This window comes from Phyllobates terribilis, unplaced genomic scaffold (genome assembly GCF_046119375.1).
Source record: "Phyllobates terribilis strain yellow unplaced genomic scaffold, ASM4611937v1 Scaffold_1__5_contigs__length_1240528914, whole genome shotgun sequence".
In the NCBI taxonomy this organism is placed as follows: Eukaryota; Metazoa; Chordata; class Amphibia; order Anura; family Dendrobatidae; genus Phyllobates; species Phyllobates terribilis.
Genome location: NW_027362761.1, coordinates 1,065,767,091 through 1,065,789,472, shown reverse-complemented (window position 1 = coordinate 1,065,789,472; position 22,382 = coordinate 1,065,767,091). Strand labels below are relative to the sequence as shown.

At 39.7% G+C, this 22,382-nt stretch overlaps 1 protein-coding gene across 7 annotated transcripts in view; it reads right to left on the bottom strand.

Annotated features, from left to right (window-relative positions):
- DLC1 (DLC1 Rho GTPase activating protein) overlaps positions 1 to 22,382 on the bottom strand; it is an 869,826-nt gene that overhangs the window by 27,992 nt on the left and 819,452 nt on the right. For all 7 annotated transcript variants that reach the window (XM_073645427.1, XM_073645426.1, XM_073645428.1 and 4 more), the window contains one exon: positions 9,049 to 9,120. In XM_073645427.1, the coding sequence (XP_073501528.1) occupies positions 9,049 to 9,120 (72 nt within the window). The remainder of the gene's footprint in view (positions 1 to 9,048; positions 9,121 to 22,382) is intronic.

Sequence of the window (22,382 nt, the reverse complement as noted above, 5' to 3'; positions counted from 1 at the left end):
ATACTGAAATGAATGTCAATCTGGCTAACCTCTAGCTGAGACTTATATTGCTAATCACATGTCAGTATATTAAGATTATTGGGCAGTCACAGAGGTTTCCATGCAATGCAAGTAAGGCCGGCTTCACATATCCGACTTGTACAATGTATGGACTGGCTGTGCGTCTCCTGACCCAATCTTATATATGCCTACGAGGCTGTAGAGTTTGGGTCAGGAGACTCTCAGTAAACCCTGAGACTGCGACCCATACTCAGATCTTGAATGTCTAAAGTGTGAACCCGACCTTACATAGGAATTTACAAAGACCTGGGAAAGCCATTGAAATAAACACGAGCTTCAGGCCGACTGCCCAATCATTCCATATGTTTCCCCCTTTCTACATGGCACTTGGAAAGACTATATTTACACATGTGCTTATGAATGGGGGGAAGAATTTGCTACACAATGAATTTCATACCGAGCTATTCTGCAGTGACTATAATTTGAACAGCTGGTTCCAGCATTTCTCGGGAATATAGGTAGCAAGTGGCTTCACTGATGGAATTTATACATAAGCTGAAGATTGGTGACCCGTCTCTATTTTCAAACACAGTATTACAGCCATTGCAGGGTCCCCAAAAACATACATTCAGATTTGCAAATGACGTTATCGTCAAATGTATATTGTATTGGTTTGTACACAGCAAAATCAGGGACCTTAGCAGTGATGTGCTATTATCATACCTACTGGAATCATGGCTCAATGCTGAGAAAATGGGAAGCCCCTTTAAATACATCTTACTACTAAATTTTGACTGTTTACTGACTTTAAAGGGAATCTGTCAGTAGGATCAACCCTCCTAAGCCATCTATATGGGCATGTAGATAATAAGAAGTTGAATAAAATGATACCTTGATATCTGCCTTATTCAACAGAAATCCATGTTTTTCTTAATATGTAAATTAGCTGTTCAGAACTATGGGCAGACATAGATCTCCCAGAGAATCTGCCTTCAGAATTATTTTAAATAAAAGGAGGAGTTACTAGTGTGAGACATGTAGATCAGGAGAACAGACTGTCAGTCATTACATGTCTCACTCTGGTAATGTCCCCTTTCATGTAAAATAAGTTCTGAAGGCACATGCTCAAAGAGATCTATGTTTGGCCAATAGATCTTAACAGCTCATTTACATATTAAGAAAAATGTGGATTTCTCTGGAATAAAACATTGGATCACAGATCCTAATTTTATTCAGGTTTAGGAGGGTTGATCCTACTGACAGATTCCCTTTAAATCTGTAACTAAACACATGCAGCCAATCCTCTGCTAGAAAAGGAAACCATGGACTTCCATTCTTGGGATTGGTGGTGGTCAAAGTTGTCAGACCCTAATGGATCACACTTGGCTTATTAAACAGATGTGCTGTAAAACGCTTTAGTAATAAATCCACAGAAAACAACCATAAATATAATTCATGTATTGACCTTACAGTAGTACAATAACAGCAGTTACATGATGACATACCAATAATAAAATGTATAAAAGAGGCTTTAAAATGTCAAGTGTTTGACTGATGTGTCTAGCAAATTCCTATTATATCAGGCATGAACAAAAAACTATTATCATTTGAGCTTTACCATATAACAGAATAGAAGTTATTTTTAACAAAGAAGTAGCAACTGAAAAGAACTACAGTCAAAGCCTTGTCCAGGAAATGGCCCTTACTGACCTACATCTGCAAGCAGGGCTCACATCTTCGTTATTTTTGGCATACTACAAGTTGTTAACCTCTTCTCAGCAGGACAGGTTTCCTAGATTTACAAGGACTATTCATTCTTTTAGTTCAGGAAAGCTCGAGGTTTTTTTTTTTTTTTTAGGAATTATTTGAAATAAAGTCTCATTAGATTAAAAAAAAAAATCCTTTTCTATGAATCTGGACACGTCAGCTATTTCCGCCAGACTGCGCAGAATTCTTCTACTAGGTCAAACCATTTTATGGATTAAGAGAAAGGTTTCTTTCTTTAATGATGGGGAATAATTGTAGGAAATTAGTTTTCTTCTCCAGCAGAGATGGTACACAGGTTACTTAATACACCATGATCTACATCTTTGTCTGTAACAATCCTTTACGTAGGAGAAAGACATAACAAAGACATAACAGAGGAAAAGGAACCTTAGCTGCAGGTATTTAACGTTCAGCTTACATCTATCTTACGTGCAGATCTGGTTTGTTAATAGGAAATATGTACGTACAGTATGTACTAAAGTTAGGCCATAAATTAACCTTGTGCTATTACATAATTTGTAACAAAACTCTAAAGAGTATAAAACAAGTTGTGACGTGTACAAATAAGTAATACATTTATTTAGTAGGCTTAAGCCCATTGACATGAGGCGATGATTATCCAAATTTTGTCAAAAGTTGGCCATACACTTGAGATAAAAATTGGCTAGACCCAACCATTTCAGTGCGATCAATAAAGTTCCTGTGTTTGTGCCTGTGGTAGATGTTGGGGGAGAAAAAGGATAGGGTATGTTGAGGCTTTACATGTGTGATCCTTATTCCATTCTTCCTATTGAAATAAACATGGATGATCAGATGACTTGAGTTAGCCGTATGAGCTTTTGGCCAACAGCTATCTAATGTGAGTGCCCAACATTCAGCATGCCGTAGTAGATGTTGGGGGAGAAAAAGGATTGGGTATGTTGAGGTTTTACATGTGTGATCCTTATTCCATTCTTCCTATTGAAATAAACATGGATGATCAGATAACTTGAGTTAGCCGTATGAGCTTTTTTGGCCAACAGCTATCTAATGTGAGTGCCCAACATTCAGCATGCCGTAGTCTTCTAGGTTACAACATGGCCTTACTCATTAGATAGAAACGTGGTTGAACAACCAGTTGAGAGTGTGTTTTGAATGGGGTGAAGAAAGTATAGGCAGACATACTTATTATATGGCTGATCGTTCGGCCAAGAGCCCATACACTCGAGCACTTGATTAGCCTAACGCTCCTGTGTTTTAAAAATGTGAAGACATCAGCTCACCAGTATAGATAGTTTTCCATAATGGGTAAGGTTCACGGAGTCTGTTTCTTGGGTAATAAGAAGAGTAAGGGCAGAGACAGACTGTTGTATTTCTCCTGCGAGAATCGCATCGTAAACCTTGTACTGGCCGGCACCTCTCCTGACCTGAGCTTGACAGCTGCATAGAAATATATCATGCTGTCATGCTCAGGTCAGGAGAGGTGTCAGCCAGTCTGTTCAGTGCGATGCGATCACACAAGTTATACAGCAGTCCGTCTCTGCCCTAAAGAGAACTATAGAAGGGGATCCAGCAGCCGCAAAAAATTGGGTAGGTTAAAACATCAGATTTATTGGAACATTAAAACCAAGGGAAAAATAAAATCATGAAGAATGAGAAAAAAGTGAGATACTGGGTCTACGCATTTTTTAGCGATAAGCACTTAGTCTTCACCAAGTCTTGGTCAAGACTAAGAGCTTATGGCTCGAAACACGTATATCCGGTGTCTCTTTTTTTTCCATTCAATATGATTTTATTTTTCCCTTGTTTTTAATATTCCAATAAAATGTGATGGTTTAATCTATTAAATTTTTTTGCGTCTTCTGGATCCCCTTCTACACTTCTCTTTACGCTCCTGTGTTGTCTATGAGAGAGATGTCACCAGACATATTTGGAGGAGGCTGATCTACGTGTAACCATATGAAAGACAGTCTAAAATCAGACTTGCTGGATCAATATTTCCCCCTTCTCAAACCGTCCGGTGACCCATATGCATTTGACTGTCTGCCGAACCCATTGATATTTGCAGATTCGGGAAACAATAGTCTAGTGTTTATGGTGGGCTGAAGACACTGCCAGACATGTCTAGCAGCTTTCATATAAAGGAGGCTTCAGCATTCAACTAGCACTATTATGGCATCACAGATACAGAAAACACAGCAATGTTTTGCCCCGAATATAAATCTGGGTCTTTGTAAAGCTAATACTGTCATGCACAGCCTTTCTAAACCCCGATCAATATGTGCCTCCTCCATTTGTGTGACTCTGTCATTGTCATGCAGAGCTCATGTAAATAGGAAAAGTGGAACTGTCCCAGTTATAAAAGCCAGAGACCTGTGATCATAGGACTTGCAATATAATCTAACACAGCAATCAGGATCAGATCAGAGTCTTATATCGTAAGCAGCCAATGCTCCGGTCATTAAAGGGAATGTGTCACCCCCTGGGTGATATCAGACCTCTACTATGGCCATACAGGTGATAGAAAAGTAAAGCTATACATACCTGTATGGCCCAGAGCAGAGGTCTGATTGCAGAGAAATCTGGTTTTATAAAGTCTGTTTTCCATAGGCTTGGCGTCTGGGGGACCCCAAGAAAACCCCTCCTATCTGCTTACTATTCCCCTAAATCTGTTCCGCAACCTTGTATTGCGCAAGTGACGGTGAGTCACTGAGACTTCCGCTCCGCTGGCAGTACGCACCCAAACGGGGCCGGAGGGAAACAAAGCGCAATCCATGGGATCGGCGCTTTGCGCATGCACGGGAGGGAAGGCAGAGCAGGGCACTTCACAAGGCCCTGTGATGTGACGTGCCCTGTGACATGCAGGGGAGGAGGGGGAATAAGGTAATTTAACACAGAGGCGGCGATTTAGGGGAATAGTAAGCAGATAGGAGGGGTTTTCTTGGCGTTCCCCCGGACGCCAAGCCTATGGAAAACAGACTTTATAAAACCAGATTTATCTGCATTCAGACCTCTGCTCTGGGCCATACAGGTATGTATAGATTTACTTTTCTATACCCTGTATGCCCATAGTAGAGGTCTGATACCGCCCACGGGGGTGACACATTCCCTTTAAGGGCTGTACAGCTCAATATCATAAGCCCTATCATTATCTAATGGGTCATGGGTAGATTGCAGTGCAGCACCATATATTACATTGCCAAATGAAACTGCTGCTGTTTCCGAATCTGTGATGCCATAATAAAGCAAGTCTATTATTAATGGGTGCTGGAGCCATTTTTGTTACTTGGATTTTGCTTGAGAGAGTTGATAATCCCATGTCTGGTGTTTGTGCATCATACAGTATTAAGCTCTATGTTGTCTCAACATCAGAACTTAGATTCCAAATGCCCGATCCTTCTCTTCCCCAACGACATCTGTCGAGGAAGAGCCGGAAGGCCGCCATAGACATCAGATGGTCGTCATGTTTGGAAGATTTTTTTCTAATGTGAATAGGGGCTTTTATTATTTTGTATATGCAAAGCAGCAACCCAATGTATCATTAATAAAGAAACTCATAACCGTACAGAGTGCACTAAATGTGACGTGTACTCAAGGACAGATCCTTGGAAACACAAAAATATGATACTTTCCCACGTGGGCAATATTTTGGTAGTTAGGGATAATATACGTTGCTTTGTTGCGTGTGACCTCAAAATAGTGTTACAAAAGCATGGATCCAATGTCATTTTCATTCCCATAGTAGACCAACAGACAATAAAACACTGTGACCCAATATAAGAAAGCTGATATGTGTCGATCTTGCATTTATGCAATTTATCTCTTGAACTAAACTAAAATTTAGAGGTTACCAAACACTAGTAACTAATATGTGGTTTCTAAAACTGGCAATTATTCATTCATACTGCTGACTACTAGTGATGATCGAGTAGGTTTCATTAAGCCTTTCGGCGAGCACCGTGCTCGCCAAGTATTTTGGCGTGCTCGGCATTTCTTATAATGTCGCCGCGCTGTCACGGCTGTTAGACAGGCAGTTGACAGGCAATCTCTGCATGTGTCATGGTTGTCTAACATCCGTGACACTTGCAGGTGCGGAGACATTAAAAGAAATGCCGAGCATGCCAAAATACTCGGCGAACATCGGAGCGTGCTCTCCGAAAGGGTTAATGAAACCTATTTGATCATTACTACTGGCTAATCCAACAAAACATTATCATTGAACTAAGAAAACTGCCAAACTATTCACTCTGTATATGAATATGATTATTTTTTACTCTAATATTATTTGTAATAACATCAATGCAGTCCATAAAAAAAATCCTATACAGGGTCTCATGAAAATACGTAAAACAAAAAAGCCACTAAAGAAACCATGACTACGATCAAATATTACCATAAAACATAAAAAGCTTAATTAGTATAAATAATAAAAAAATATAGAAAAAAATACATAGAAACATGATATATAATCCACACAATCTTAAGGAGGAAAATGGCTGAGGTGGCAGAGCAAATCATGAACCACAGAATGAAGTAAATTTAAAGATGACTTATGTTACTTTATATGGTATGAGATTATGATGCCAGTGACAAAAATGTATATACACAAGTGCGGAAAGTAGAGTAAATAAAAGACCATTGTGGCAGCCATGCTAATTATTATTATTATTTATTTTTAGAACCCCATTGGTTCCATGGTGCTATAGATGAGACGGGGTTACATATAAAATACAAATATAAATTACAGTGAACTACAATGACAGACTGGTAAAGAGAGGGAGAGGGAGAGTAATACCAACCAGAGGTAAGGAGGAAGTCAAGATGCCCAAGCCAGCCCGACGCGTGTTTCGCATAATGTACCAACCCTGAAGAAGCACGTTTTGAGAAATGCACGTCAGGCTAACTGGGCTGGCTGGGTATCTTGATTTCATCCATAACTCTGGAGAGTATTGTTATATTTGACTCTGTATTATATATGTACATTGCTTCACTATATATGTGCTTTCATTAGTATGGTTGCTACCATGGACTATTAGGTCTATACCTACTACTTACTCTATACTTTCTGCACTTGCATATGTGTATTTTTGTCCCTGTTGCTACTCATATATATATCATACCATGTATATTAACATAAGTCATCTTTAACTTTTGCTTATTCTGGGTTTTTTGATTTGCTTTGTCACTTCAGTCCTTTTTCTCCTTGTGTGGATTATATTTCATGTTTCTATATATATATCCCCATCATCTTGTAGAATGTAAGCCCGCACGGGCAGGGTTCTCTTCCCTCTGTACCAGTCTATCATAGTTAGTTTGTTTACTGTAAGTGATATCTGTCCTTTGTATGTAATCCCTCCTCGCGTACAGCACCATGGAATCATTGGTGCGATATAAATAAATAATAATTATATATATATATATATCTATATATCTATATTTGTCTATATATACAGTACAGACCAAAAGTTTGGACACACCTTCTCATTTAAAGATTTTTCTGTATTTTCATGACTATGAAAATTGTACATTCACACTGAAGGCATCAAAACTATGAATTACCACATGTGGAATTATATACTTAACAAAAAAGTGTGAAACAACTGAATATATGTCTTATATTCTAGGTTCTTCAAAGGAGCCACCTTTTGCTTTGATGACTGCTTTGCACACTCTTGGCATTCTCTTCATGAGCTTCAAGAGGTAGTCACCGGAAATGGTTTTCACCTCACAGGTGTGCCCTGTCAGGTTTAATAAGTGGGATTTCTTGCCTTATAAATGGGGTTGGGACCATTAGTTGTGTTGTGCAGAAGTCTGGTCGATATACAGCTGATAGTCCTACTGAATAGACCGTTATAATTTGCATTATGGCAAGAAAAAGCAGCTAAGTAAAGAAAAACGAGTGGCCATCATTACTTTAAGAAATGAAGGTCAGTCAGTCCGAAAAATTGGGCAAACTTTGAAAGTGTCCCCAAGTGCAGTTGCAAAAACCATCAAGCGCTACAAAGAAACTGGCTTACATGAGGACCACCCCTGGAAAGGAAGACCAAGAGTCACCTCTGCTTCTGAGGATAAGTTTATCCGAGTCACCAGCCTCAGAAATCGCAGGTTAACAGCAGCTCAGATTAGAGACCAGGTCAATGCCAGACAGATTTCTAGCAGCAGACACATCTCTTCAACAACTGTTAAGAGGAGACTTTGTGCAGCAGGCCTTCATGGTAAAATAGCTGCTAGGAAACCACTGCTAAGGACAGGCAACAAGCAGAAGAGACTTGTTTGGGCTAAAGAACACAAGGAATGGACATTAGACCAGTGGAAATCTGTGCTTTGGTCTGATGAGTCCAAATTTGAGACCTTTGGTTCCGACCATCGTGTCTTTGTGCGATACAGAAAAGGTGAACTGATGGACTCTACATGCCTGGTTCCCACCGTGAAGCATGGAGGAGGAGGTGTGATGGTGCGGGGGTGCTTTGCTAGTGACACTGTTGGGGATTTATTCAAAATTGAAGGCATACTGAACCAGCATGGCTACCACAGCATCTTGCAGCGGCATGCTATTCCATCCGATTTGCATTTAGTTGGATCATTATTTATTTTTCAACAGGACAATGACCCCAAACACACCTCCAGGCTGTGTAAGGGCTATTTGACCAAGAAGGAGAGTGATGGGGTGCTACGCCAGATCACCTGGCCTCCACAGTCACCAGACCTGAACCCAATCGAGATGGTTTGGGGTGAGCTGGACCGCAGAGTGAAGGCAAAAGGGCCAACAAGTGCTAAGCATCTCTGGGAACTCCTTCAAGATTGTTGGAAGACCATTTCCGGTGACTACCTCTTGAAGCTCATCATGAGAATGCCAAGAGTGTGCAAAGCAGTCATCAAAGCAAAAGGTGGCTACTTTGAAGAACCTAGAATATAAGAGATATTTTCAGTTGTTTCACACTTTTTTGTTAAGTATATAATTCCACATGTGTTAATTCATAGTTTTGATGCCTTCAGTGTGAATGTACAATTTTCCTAGTCATAAAAATACAGAAAAATCTTTAAATGAGAAGGTGTGTCCAAACTTTTGGTCTGCACTGTATGTATATTTTTTATTATTTTTTGTTTCCATATATGTTTTTATTACTGTATGCTAATAAAAATGATTATGCTTTATGGTGATATTTGGTCATATTAATGCTTTTGTGGGTTATTAGTGGGTTATTTGTCTAATATAATTTTACCTACTAAAGAATATACAAGAAGTTTTGTCTTGCACAAGCAAAAACAGTATAAAAATCGCTTTACGGCAGAAGCACTTACCTTCATATAATTGTGCATACTGAGGAAACCCCGCTGCCCGTAACCAATCACATGCTTCTTTTGCCTCTATTTCTGTAAGAGAAAGAAACACAGAAACCCCACTGTTAGTGATTTGCAGGGTAACAAGTTCCTTGGTACACCTCCTATCCTCTCTATGGAAACAGTATTACCATGTAAATTCACTACAAGGAGTACACAGCTTTGTCCATTGTCATTCATGGCAGCGCCTCTTTTTAGAAGTGAGGATTTACTTTCTTCGACTTCCTCTTAATTGTTACTTAAATCACTTTTAATATAGGAGTCTCTTAGCAGTGAATGGTATTCCAGCACTTTCAACCTGGTTGACCAACGAATACTTAAAGGCTTTATGAAATGAGAATTTGGGGCTTTATTTCAAGTATGTGGTTGTCAAATGGTATTGATTAAGACAACTTCTGTGATTGCTTAACATTTTAAAAGCTTTATTTGAAACAGTCCTGAAAACCCAATAAAATCCCAAGGCTTAGCATTTTAAGGATCAAGTCAACTCTTTCAGCCTTTGTGTGACAACATGGCCTATGCTCATTAACTTAAAATAGCAGAACTGGACTTGTTAATTAGGTTTTTCTCATCCACTACTAATATCTAAAAGTTTCCAAAAATTTCTGCTTCCTTACTAATCTTTTCGAATTTCTTAACAGAAGACAAAACGCTGTAAACATTACTTAATTTACAAACAGTAATACCAATCATTTGCACTGTAAAAACATTAACTTTTTCAACTTGAAACTAACTTTTTAACTAACTTTTAGTTATTATAGCTTTCCCTGAAAAAAAAAAAAAAGAAAAAATATTACAGAGGCCATAAATCAAAGTAATTAGTTCTCATCTTTTAATCACATGTGACATAGGCAAAGCAAAAAACTGAAAAATTATAGCTCACAAATCTGGACCTATGTTTATAGGGATGTGAAAGTCAAGGAAGCAGGGAGGCTAATGAACTAGGAATTACTTGGCAGTAGGGGCGTAATTACAGTGGGTGCACCTGGGCCCAAAATATCCCTTTGGCCCTTCTGAGAAGACCAAAAACTGTGATAGTTGGGGTCACTGTTAGAGATTTTGTATTGGAGTCCATAAGCTTCACATTTTGCCTCTATTTGGCACTGCAAAATATTTTTGTGCAGGCATGATAAGTAAAGAGCCCTACGTAGTCTCAAAAGCTTCCTATTTGTCTGCATTTTATAGGTATAGTAATAAGTTTCAAAATGGAGGACTTTCAATTTCTATCTTAACATCCACAAACGATATTCAACGAGTAGTAGACATTCGACCGAACAGTGGTTACAAGAAATCTACTTAACATAGGTCTACAACTCTGTTATTACCATCTATCTTAAAAATTGTTTGCTATGAGTTATTTTTACTCACTCTTGGGTCTTTTATGGCCTCAAGAGCCTAAAATTTTTCTCCAAACCTAATCGGATTTTCATTGCAGTGATACAATTTCTATAAGGAGACAGTGAGTTAGGCCTAATATTTATGAACAACTTTTTAAATTAAGAAGGCAACATACATGCCAACGAGAAAAAGCCAGGATGCCATAGAGGCGCAGATCCTTCAGCACTGTGTAAAAAGCACTCTATTAAGTGAAATGAACACTGACTCTTTCACATTTTGCTTAATCAAGCAAACAGGTGGTGAGCAATCAAATTCTCCATGTTTACCCAGCCCTGACTACATTCAGCCTTCTTCATGTGCCAGAACAAAAAGACTTAATTAGACACAACCGACTAGACAATATTACCACCTACTCGGTAAGGATACTATTGCTACTCAACATTTACTTGTGACACTTCATCGTTTTTTTACAAAATCATGTTGAGGTCATTCAAAAAACATTTAACATTTGACCCCGTAACTTTAACACTTTTTAAAATGTAATAATAGACAGGTCAAGGCCAGAAAACTTATCCATTGACTCCTACAAAAGATCTTGCCAGGAATGCTGCCACTCTTAACCCTCCAGCTCTAATTAGTGAAATGGATTTGGGGAGTAAAGAAAGTGTTGTAGGTCAATTTTCATAATCCCAGTGTTGGGGTCTCCGCTCAGTAGCTGTAATGATTTACACATTGATCAAGTCATTGGAGGAACAAGAGGGTGGAGGAAGGGGTCTTACTGAATGACAAGTATTTACAAAACTGGTCTTGTGCTGTTTACTTCTGCCTTAGGTTAGGAAAAAAAAACATGGAAAGTAGCACGTAGGACTTCTGTACGGGTCCAGCTATTGACAACTAACCTATTCTATTAACTAATACATCTAAAAAGAGCAGGCTCTGGAATTTGATTTAGACAATTTGCAGCATTTTATGAAAAGGGCCCTTGAAAAAGAAAAAAGGCAGGACAGAGGCACGTACAGAAAGGATTTTGTGGATTCCAGCCAACATTTACAAGAGATGAGTTGATACAGGAGAAAGGCTCTTTGGTTACAACATCCTAACAAAAAAGGAAATGGCTCACACACTATGTCACCAGCTCATATCGGACAACTCAAGCGTGAACCCGGCTTAAATTCTTATAAAGAATGAAGACAAGAAGAAAAAAACAGACAGTAGATTGAGATGTGTATTCACAGTAAAGAAAACTATATTGTAGAGACACAAGGTTGACATTCAGTGGCACAGTATCTCCAACTGATTAAACTAAAAAGGAACAACCCATCTTAGGAGATGGCAGAGTTACCCAAACACAAACCCCAGAAGAAGAAATGATATTGAGAATGTTCTTTATAGCAAAAAACAAGACCACTTAGATTTTAAATAGACTGAATAATTTCTCACTTTGCAAAAGATTTATGAACTTAGAAGGCTAGGTATCGCAATATTATGTGCTTAATATTCTAATCAAATGGACAAGTAAAACCCCCTCCCATACACCATAGATAGCTGTTGGTAAAATGAAGGTTTGGCCGATGGCTATCTCAAACCAAGTTCCCCGTACACAATTCTCGACCAAGCACTTCTGTGTTCTCTGAGAGACTTATCTCCTGAAGAGCAAAAACATTAGAAGTCGGACATTGAGTTGGATCCTTCTCTACCCCAACATCATCACTAGGGGCTAAAATCGAGAGGCCCCATGCACATAAGGCTATCGTCTTACTCTAACGTGTGTGGGGGCCTTTAATGTCCACAATAATAAATTTATTTATAACAGAATGAGAAAAATGGTCAACTTATCTAGAAAACAGATGTACATACAGTAAAAGCATAATTCTTATGATGATATATTGATTGGACAGATGCTGAACATCCTTACTAATTTCATACACAAAAAAATATATTAGCGGACTGTATGCGTAAAAATGTGATTACAGTTTGTATGGCTGATAACTTTACAATAGTGATCTGTAATCTTTAGAAACTGTGCTGGGCTGTCATGATCTACCACTATTAGAACCTAACGACTTGACAAATATCTCCATTTTCCTATATATTCGGATCATTTCACACCACGTCTGAGCCTTCCATAAGACTTATGTCAGGAAAATTCCTGATCTATACCTCCCAAGGAAGGCACTGGTGAGTGCCACTGTATATCCACACATCGGCATTGGCAGACACAGTCTAATGTCAACAAAATTATACTACGCAGTATACTTTTTTGTGATTGCACTCGGTATGGTAGCCCACAGTCTGAGGATATATAAATGTCAGCATGCTAGATAAAAAGGACACTCTTCTGTGTACATTTGTCGGTGATGAGGCCTATGGGTATGTTTAGTATATAGGCAGGGAGCTTTCTCGGCACATACACCAACTGTAACACATAAGCAAGTTGTGAACATATCCATAACTTGACTATAGACATTACATACCAGTCAGATGAAAGATAATTAGGCCAACATGTATCACTCCCGACTCTCATTTACAAGAATGCAAAGAGGCTCTATGAAAAAGCCTCTGCCAGAATCGTCTGTCAGCAGCTTATCTCCCCACTGAACAAAAGGTTTAGGTGATTGAATACGAAGAGTTTGATTGTTATCCTTTGGCAACGTTCACACGTTTTGTAATTTACATCAGTATTTGTAAGCCAAAACCATGAGGGGGGTTAAAATGCAGAAGTGGTGACGTGTTTCTATTATACTTTTCCTCTGATTGTTCCACTCCTGGTTTTAGATTTCAAATACTGACGTAAAAAACTCATTAAATATTCAACGTGTGAATGTGGCCTTTGACATACTCTATCTAGGACATACATGTCAAACTCTGTCCCATGGGCCAAATCTGGACGCAAAGTGATTATATTTGGCTTGCGACCCCAGAACCACCACCCCTATGTGGGGCCCATTATTCTTTATGCAGGACTATGTGGGGCCCATTATTCTGTATGCAGGACTATGTGGGGCCCATTATTCTGTATGGAGGACTATGTGGGGCCCATTATTCTGTATGCAGGACTATGTAGGGCCCATTATTCTGTATGGAGGACTATGTGGGGCCCATTATTCTGTATGGAAGACTATGTGGGGCCCATTATACTGTATGCAGGACTATGTGGGGCCCATTATTCTGTATGGAGGACTATGTGGGGCCCATTATTCTGTATGGAAGACTATGTGGGGCCCATTATACTGTATGCAGGACTATGTGGGGCCCATTATTCTGTATGGAGGACTATGTGGGGCCCATTATTCTGTATGGAAGACTATGTGGGGCCCATTATTCTGTATGCAGGACTATGTAGGGCCCATTATTCTGTATGGAGGACTATGTGGGGCCCATTATTCTGTATGGAAGACTATGTGGGGCCCATTATACTGTATGCAGGACTATGTGGGGCCCATTATTCTGTATGGAGGACTATGTGGGGCCCATTATTCTGTATGGAAGACTATGTGGGGCCCATTATACTGTATGCAGGACTATGTAGGGCCCATTATTCTGTATGGAGGACTATGTGGGGCCCATTATTCTGTATGGAAGACTATGTGGGGCCCATTATACTGTATGCAGGACTATGTGGGGCCCATTATTCTGTATGGAGGACTATGTGGGGCCCATTATTCTGTATGGAGGACTATCTGGGGCTCATTATTCTGTATGGAGGACTATGTGGGGCCCATTATTCTGTATGGAGCACTATATAGGGCCATTATTATGTATGGAGGACTATGTGGGGCCCTTATTCTGTATGGAAGACTATGTGGGGCCAATTATTCTGTATGGAGGACTATGTGGGCCCATTATTCTGTATGGAAGACTATGTGGGGCCCATTATTCTGTATGGAGGACTATGTGGGGCCCATTATTCTGTATGGAGGACTATGTGGGGCCCTTTATACTGTATACTGGTTGACCCGCAACTTAGTCCAAGTTTTTCCTTTTGGCCCTCTGTGTGTTTGAGTTTGGCATCCCTGATCTAGGACCATTGGGAAGCCCCCATGCATATAAAATGATCATCTAATACATTGGACAACATATCTAATGTAGACAGAGGCCTTAAAAAAATAAAAGAATCTGGCGGCTGCTATTAATAAGGCATTTCCGTGCAGCGATCGCATAGGAAATATGTATGGCTATCTACAAATTTCCACAGCGACAACAGCCTATTAGAGTTTCAGAAGACTAGTAACGTCCTTGGAAATAATTTTTACAATAATCTTGAACACAATGTGACAGCGACTGGTACAGGAGGAGCGAGGACCCTGCCCGCGAGGGCTCACAGTCTACAAGGGAGGGGTGAGGATACAGCTGGTTGTGCAGCGGTATGGTGGAGCGGTGGTTACTGCAGGTTGTAGGCTTGTCGGAAGAGGTGGGTCTTCAGGCTCCTTTTGAAGATTTCCACGGTCGACGAGAGTCTGATGTGTTGGGGTAAAGAGTTCCAGAGTAGGGGGGAAGCACGGGAGAAATCTACAAGTTCTCCATTAAGCTTGTAAAAAGTCTTTATACTATAAAGCCATGAATCCAGACATAGTCAATCAGAGAGCGCCACTAGTATTGTAGTTTAGCTTGTCTTTTCATAATTACAGAACATAGATAAGATCTTATTGTTTGCTAGGAATTTTGGAAGATGCAGCCTGTAACATGCACCAGGAAATCTCTGCTGTACTGCTGTATTGTAATACGCATGCAACGGGCAAAGGAGGGGGAAGGAAACAGGAAATTTTTATTGGAAGCAGCCTTATTTGTTAGATGGGTTCACAGAGCTAGGTTTGTGCTTCTAAATGAAGTTTTGCTGATCTCTTTTGTGTACAGAGCTGGGAACTATTAGGCTATATTAACACACTTCCTGGGACTTTAGGACAACATCCTTCAACCTACACATAAATGATAACATTTTCCAAGCCAAAGAATTTTATTTACTTCATCAAATAAAGTTTCTTAAAATTTGTAATGTTGAGACAGTTTTCAGTAGTTTGATAAAAGACAGTCAAACAACAGACAAATACAAGATTTCTCTTTTGCCCCATCCAAATGTAAAAGTAATGAGAAAAAAAGCCCCCTACAGTACGACGGGAGATCATGTACTTGGTCCGTAATAAATAATGTATCTCTGTAGAATAGCAGAATAAAAAAATACTTTCAGTGTTTTTTTTTAAAATGGCATTTGTGTCCATTCCAAAGTCAATGAAGAAAAGACCTATTCCTCCAAAAACAAATCCAAAATGGACGGTAATAACTTAAAACAGGAAAATAAGGAATCTGTCATTGTTTTATCAACCAGAAGATTCATTCATAATAATATAACACAGTAATCGTGGCCACTGCTGGCCTGATAGTCATTCTTCACATTGATGGTCACAATCCAATAGACTTTTTTGGTCTCTAAATTTTATTTCTCGAATAATAGTATTAACAAAATTTTACCCAATTTTTATTGCAAAGATACAAATTGTTATTGTTGTCATTTTTGGATTTTCTTTGTCAAAAATTTTCTAATCATTACATAATTTATTAATCCTCATCTAAATATTCATTGGTTATAGATATTATTTTTTTTGCAAATGTCAGGATTTATTTTACATTTTACAAGCAAAAACTGTTGTGTCTATTAAATGTCTGTTGATTAACTCTGGAGTTTAAGAGCAAAAGTCAAACAGATGGCCCCGCAACCTAGAACTCAGACATCCTCCTGGCCATCCTGGCTCCTTGGAGCAGCAGGGGAAGATTTGCTTATCAGCACTCCTGACTTTTTTTTTAGGGATGCTTGCCCTGCCAGATGTTGTGAGTATGTACAGATCCACTTCTGTTTCCTATCAGCCAATCTCACCAGGTCTTGTCACCAAAATACATGGTCAATGCTCAACGCTATACTTTGGCTTAGACCACTTAGCATAAGTCAGAGTATAAATGGTTATTTTTTTTCTATATTTTCTACACTAGTGCTTGGTTGTCAACTTTTCATGACCCTCCTAAAAAGCAACCCATCTGTAGAGATACAGTTTTGCTTATGCAAGCCCGGTATTGCTGATAATTTTATCCAAAGCTCTGAAAAAGCCAATGTTTTCTTCTGCCATTTCCTCTCTGCTTCCTTCTTACTCCTTTGTACTTGAGCGTACTTATGATGAGATTAGAAGATTCAATAAAGGAGCTTTTGTATGCCTTTGAGAGTCAGATGTACATAGCCGGTTAGTAGGAGAGGAAGGCATACTCTAATAACACGATTCCTAGAAGGAGATGGCATGCCAGCCCTTTCACCGCAACGTGATGACAGTTGAAGAATTACTTAATTTGCATCACTGACTGCGGCTTTGTACTCTAGGTTGACATTCTCAAAAGCTACACAAAGGCATTTAGAGCTTTCTAGCAAGACTGTACGTGTACAGTACAAAGTATACACAAAGTAGTACCACATACCAACAAGTGTTAGGAAGCTCACATACCACTGCCACACAGCTAACCTATCAGACTTCAGTGGCTTGTCACCAATGACCTACTGTTCAGGAACACAAGGACATTCCAGCACAGAGGAGAACCTATGCTCACTACAGAAATTGTGTGTGGATATATATTATATATACACACATATAGTATATACAATATATATATATGTATATATTACACATCTTCATGGTGCAACTATTGTAAATGCATAACCTTAAAGGGAAACTGTCAACAGGATTTCATCCCCAAACTATTTATATGTGCATGTGGCTCTTTAATAGACAAGCCCGGCAACACCTTTACATGACCAATCTATTCCTCCCTTACAGAGAAATCAGGTGGTAGATCTGAAGCCTCTGTCACTCCAGCTCTATTCCTCGCCCCGCCTCCTCCTCCTTGACTAGCAGCCTCTATGCAGTGCAACTTCAGGCAAAGGAGTTAATAGAGAGTAGGAGGAGGCAGCGCTGGATAGTGCTGGAGTGACAGAGGCTTCAGATCTACAGCCTCATTTGTTGAAGTCTCAGAACCAGAGGAACAGACTGATGATGTAAAGGTATGGCTGGACTTGTCTTTGAAACAACTACATGCACATATAAATAGTTTGGGTTTTGAAATGATGCTGACAGATTCCTTTTAAATGTAGCACATATAATTACTAATTAATACTTAAAAGAGTTGTCTAATTTTCTTTCTCCATGAGCACACAGCTCCTCTGCCTTCCAGCTTCCTACTTGCCATGGGGGCCTGTGTGCACCTGAAGGTTGACAGTTCTGACCAGCAGCAAGGACGCATCGCAGCCCAGAATGGTGCACTCTACAATGCCGTTAAATAAAGGGAAATACAGCACTGCCTTTCCGTCGATAAAAAAAATTACTATATTTTATTAATAATCCATTAAAAAAACAGAACTAAGAAAGTTTGCGAAGAAAGCTAAAAAACGGACACGTTTCAAGCGGAAAATTAATCACAGCATAAAGAAAATGAATTACACAGAAGATACATTTAGAAACCAAAAGCCAATCACAAGAAGAAAACAATTAGCCAATCCAAAACATGCAATTTACATATATGCATATATATACATGTATAGACTACAGGATACAACTACAAGAAGATGCCTCTACAGCACCGGAGGAGCACAGGCTGCCTGAAGCCGGCCAGAGTCATGACTCTAAATGTGCACAGACTAATCATTTTAATGATCATTCTGTTCTCATCAGTAATCATCAGTCTGAATAAGCAGGAAAGGAAAGGACTGTCTTTTGACTCCACTCATTAATGGGTGGAGATAGGTCCATCTAAATAGACCTTAGAACACTCCATGCTTTTGTTCTTCTACCAGGAGATCAGCTGCTGTCAAATCTGTCTGGCAGTGGCTTACTCCTCTCTCCCCATTGAAAATATGAAAATACTCAGCTGAGCTGAACCTTCATTTATATTGGTGGCGAGGGGTGCGTACTTGGAATAGATAGCCGAATGAGCCTTCTACTGACAGCCATCTAAGTTGTTGGGGAAACCATTGTTTGTATAGCACCACGATAGTCTACAGTGTTTTACAATTGTTCAATGTATTTTTGGAAATGTTGGACACAGTCTTCTATGTTCCAAAACATCAGACCTTCTGTGGCCCCTTCTGGAGAAGGACAGCCAAATGTGCAAACAAAACAAGACTTGTACTACTAAATATCCCTTGATAAGCTCATAGGTGATGACTACTTCCAGCATGGGTCAAAGAATGCTAGTGGCCATATCTACACTTGCTAATAGGCTTTTAGGACAGTGATAAGATTAGCTAATTATTCCTATCTATTTTGAATCATACATGTTCTCAGGAAACAAAAAAGAACCTTCCATCTTTATCTTTAATCTAGTAAGAAAGCACCAATATCGGCTTTCTGACGTTTACTCTAAAGGGTCACACAAGGATATAAATCCCCGACCCCCCCCCCAAAAAAAAATAGTCCCATTCTCATCCAGGAGAGTGCAGAAATTTTTGTCACTTGTCATCCGTGTGCTGTCTGTATGCAATCCCTATTTTTTTACTCTGTGGTTATTAATCTTTTACAGGACCATTTACAGTTAGCTATTATATAGAATTGTAATATGTCCGTAAAAATCGGATGCCAAAAATCTGCACTGCCTCATTGAATAACATTGGTCCGAGTGCAATCCCTTTTTTTTATCGGATCACACTCATCCGATTTATACTGTTGTGTAAGCGAGGCCCGGCCCATTTATATATTACAATGTCAATGTCTAATGTGAATACTTGGGAACACACTTTATAACAATTGATCCTTAGAAAGACTAGTGTCTGATAAATGGATTCCGTGTGTATAAAAATAATAGTTCATGTAATATACAGTGTAAGCAATCAATTTAATGAAAGAAATGTTATAATTCTGTTTATATTGTTAAACTGTCTACATGGGGGATGGGAATACATTTACCGTACTCTATGTAAACAGGCTTTAAAGAGTAACAGCACCATTAAAAAACTTGTGACGTGTCATAGAGACACATCGGAAGTTTAGATCGGTAGGGGTATGAGTCCTGAGGCCCCACTAAATGCAAAAGGCTTCCTTATACCTTAGACTGAAGTTGCTGAACCCGCCAATATCAACCAATAGTGTAATGTTTATGGCGGCCGCCCAACTTACAACATCATCTGTTGGGGGAGAGAAGGATCCAACATCTTGAATTTCAAATTTGAGCAGCCGATCCTTTTGTTCTTCCTGGAAATAAGTCGCTGTCCATAACCTTTCTCTACTGGAGAACACAGGAGCAGCTTTTCAGCATAAGTGTTCGTGTGTACAGGTGGTGGGAAGAGATATCTCAGATGTGTATGGGGGGCTTAAAGATAATCTGTTACCAGGTTTTTGCTACCCTATCTTAGAGCAGCATGATGTAGGGGCAGAGACCTTGATTCCAGCGATGTGTCACTTACTGGGCTTCTTGTTGCAGTTTTGATAAAATCACTGTTTTATATATTGTAGATCTACCAGTTCTCTCAATGCTGAGCCCTGTATAACCCCGCCCACATCACTGATTGGCAGCTTTCTGTGTACACTGTGCATAGGCAGAATACTGGAAATCAGTGGTTGGAGAGGGGTTATATAGAGCTCATGAATATTTAGGACGACAATGCAGCAGGTTTACTAGTCTTCTAGTGATAATCTCCTGGGGATAAAATGGTGATTTTATCAAAACTGCAGCAAGCAGCTTAGTAAGTGACACAGCACTGGAGTCAGGGTCTCTATCAGCATTATGCTGCTCTCAGATTAGGTAGCAAAAGCCTGGTGACAGATTCCCTTTAAAACAATGAGGTGGGAGCATTCAGAGGGCTGCTCTCCTCCAAGACTAAAGACAGACTCTGTAGACCTTCCATTGAGCCTTGGATGTTTGTTAGTGATTGTGGTCGTTTTAGGACATGGAACCATACAGATCAAAATTACTGGTATGTCTCTATGACAAGTCAAAACGTTTCTATAAGTGCAGTTACTCCACAAATAACCATTTCTACTGACCAGTAAAGGCTCGTGAGCTCTACAGAACTCCGTATATTTGCCTCTAAAAACAGAGTGAACATTTTGTATAAAATATTAAAAGTTCTACAAATTGAGCTTCTTCTTTAAAATAATAAGTCATTGATTAATGGAGTTTTTCACCAGAAACGCGTCAGTTTTAACGTTTTTCCTGGACATTGTTCTTTGTAATGGATGTAAATAAATAGTTTTTTTATACTTTGCGGATGGGCTGCATTCCTCCTCCCTCCTGTTGTTATTGCTGTGCTACACCAGCTGGATCTAGCACCCTCCTGTTACAAGGTTCTTGGCTAGCTGCATGATCAGCAAGTATGCTGAGATCCCTTTTTGCCTTTAAAAATTCAGTGTCTAAAAGCCCTCATACACATTAGCCTAATGTCGGCCAAACCCGCTGATATGCGAGTTCGCCCGTGTATGGAGGCAGTGGTGGAACTTGAAGTTCATGGGCCCCAATGCAGAATCTCCAACGGAGTCCTCAATTGTAAATCTTTAATAGCATTGGTCTTTTCATATAGGCCAAAAGGACTTTTCGGACCCCCTAGGCTCTAGGGCCTGAGAACGATTGCAATCCCTGCACCTATGGTAGTTACGCCCCTGCATGGAGGAGTCCAGAGAGACAGCTGCTGGCCGACCCATGATTTCACCTACAGCAATCTATTGTGTGTGGGGCCCCTGAGTTTTAAATGATCAAGTTTACATAAGAAAACAGAATAAGCAGCATTATAAAAGGGCCGTGTCCATCAATAGTCTCATTTATCATAAAGGAACTTTTGGCACATTGGTGACAGCAGGAAGCCATTCGAGTGGGGTTGGAGGGTAACATAGATATCAGTGTTTTCAATAACAGTCAGAGGAAAAAGACAAATAAACAAACAGAGTCATTCATTCCCTCTCTCAGCCACATGGCCAGTCCTCCCATTCATCTTCTAAAACGTATGCCCCCTTCTCCACCTGTCACCGCTGGAGGGGAGGAACTACATAGACTTCCGGGAGCATAGGTGATTCCTTTTGGAATTTGTCCAGGACCATTTTGAACTAATATACTTGATATGAAACAGTGACGATTAAAGACTAGTCTGAGCCGAGTGGCAGGACTGCCAGTGTATTCGTGAAAGAACTGTGAACATGAAGGAACATTACAGACAAACATATATAAATCTATCAGCTCTCACTACTAGAGATGAGCGAACCCGAAATGTAAAGTTCGGGGTTCGTACTGGTGCTGAACTCCGAACACAGACTTCTCCCGTAAGTCCGTTTTAGTGTTCGAAGTTCGGATGATAAAAAGCCTTTTGCAGCCCCCTAGCCTTTACTACGACCATTCTACAGCACCAAGGTTCGGGTCCCCATTGACGTCTATGAGGTTCGGGTTCAAGTCTGGAACTTTCGATTAAAGTTCGCTCAAACACGATGAACCCGAACAGCTACAGTTCTGCTCATTCCAACTCACTACTTGATCCCAAAATATCCTATCTCACAATTGGCAGAAATCCTATTTTTATAAAGTGAACCTGACTTTGACTATACACACATCGGGGTATTCTAGTTGTTGGTGATACATTGTGTGTGATGCCATGCATACTTTATAGATTATATACATTGTGCTTTTCAGAATTGTAGGTGGTTTCCGAAGTCAGACGTGTTTCCCCTGCCATGACCGACCTAATAGTCCTGGGGAAATCTCACAGCCTTAAAATTCTTCAATATTCATCAAACTTGTGGTCAAATATAATAAACAATAAGAAAGACAACCCTGACATCCTGTGCACCACACACGTGGATATTTACACTGCGCTCCAGATCCCTGTCTGTCAATGTTTAAGAACAAGGAAGAACTATGTCATGAATGGCCAAGAAAAGATGTCCATGACTCCAATAACCTGCGAGAAAATACAATATTGTAAGAAGATAAGAGAAAACCAGAACTAA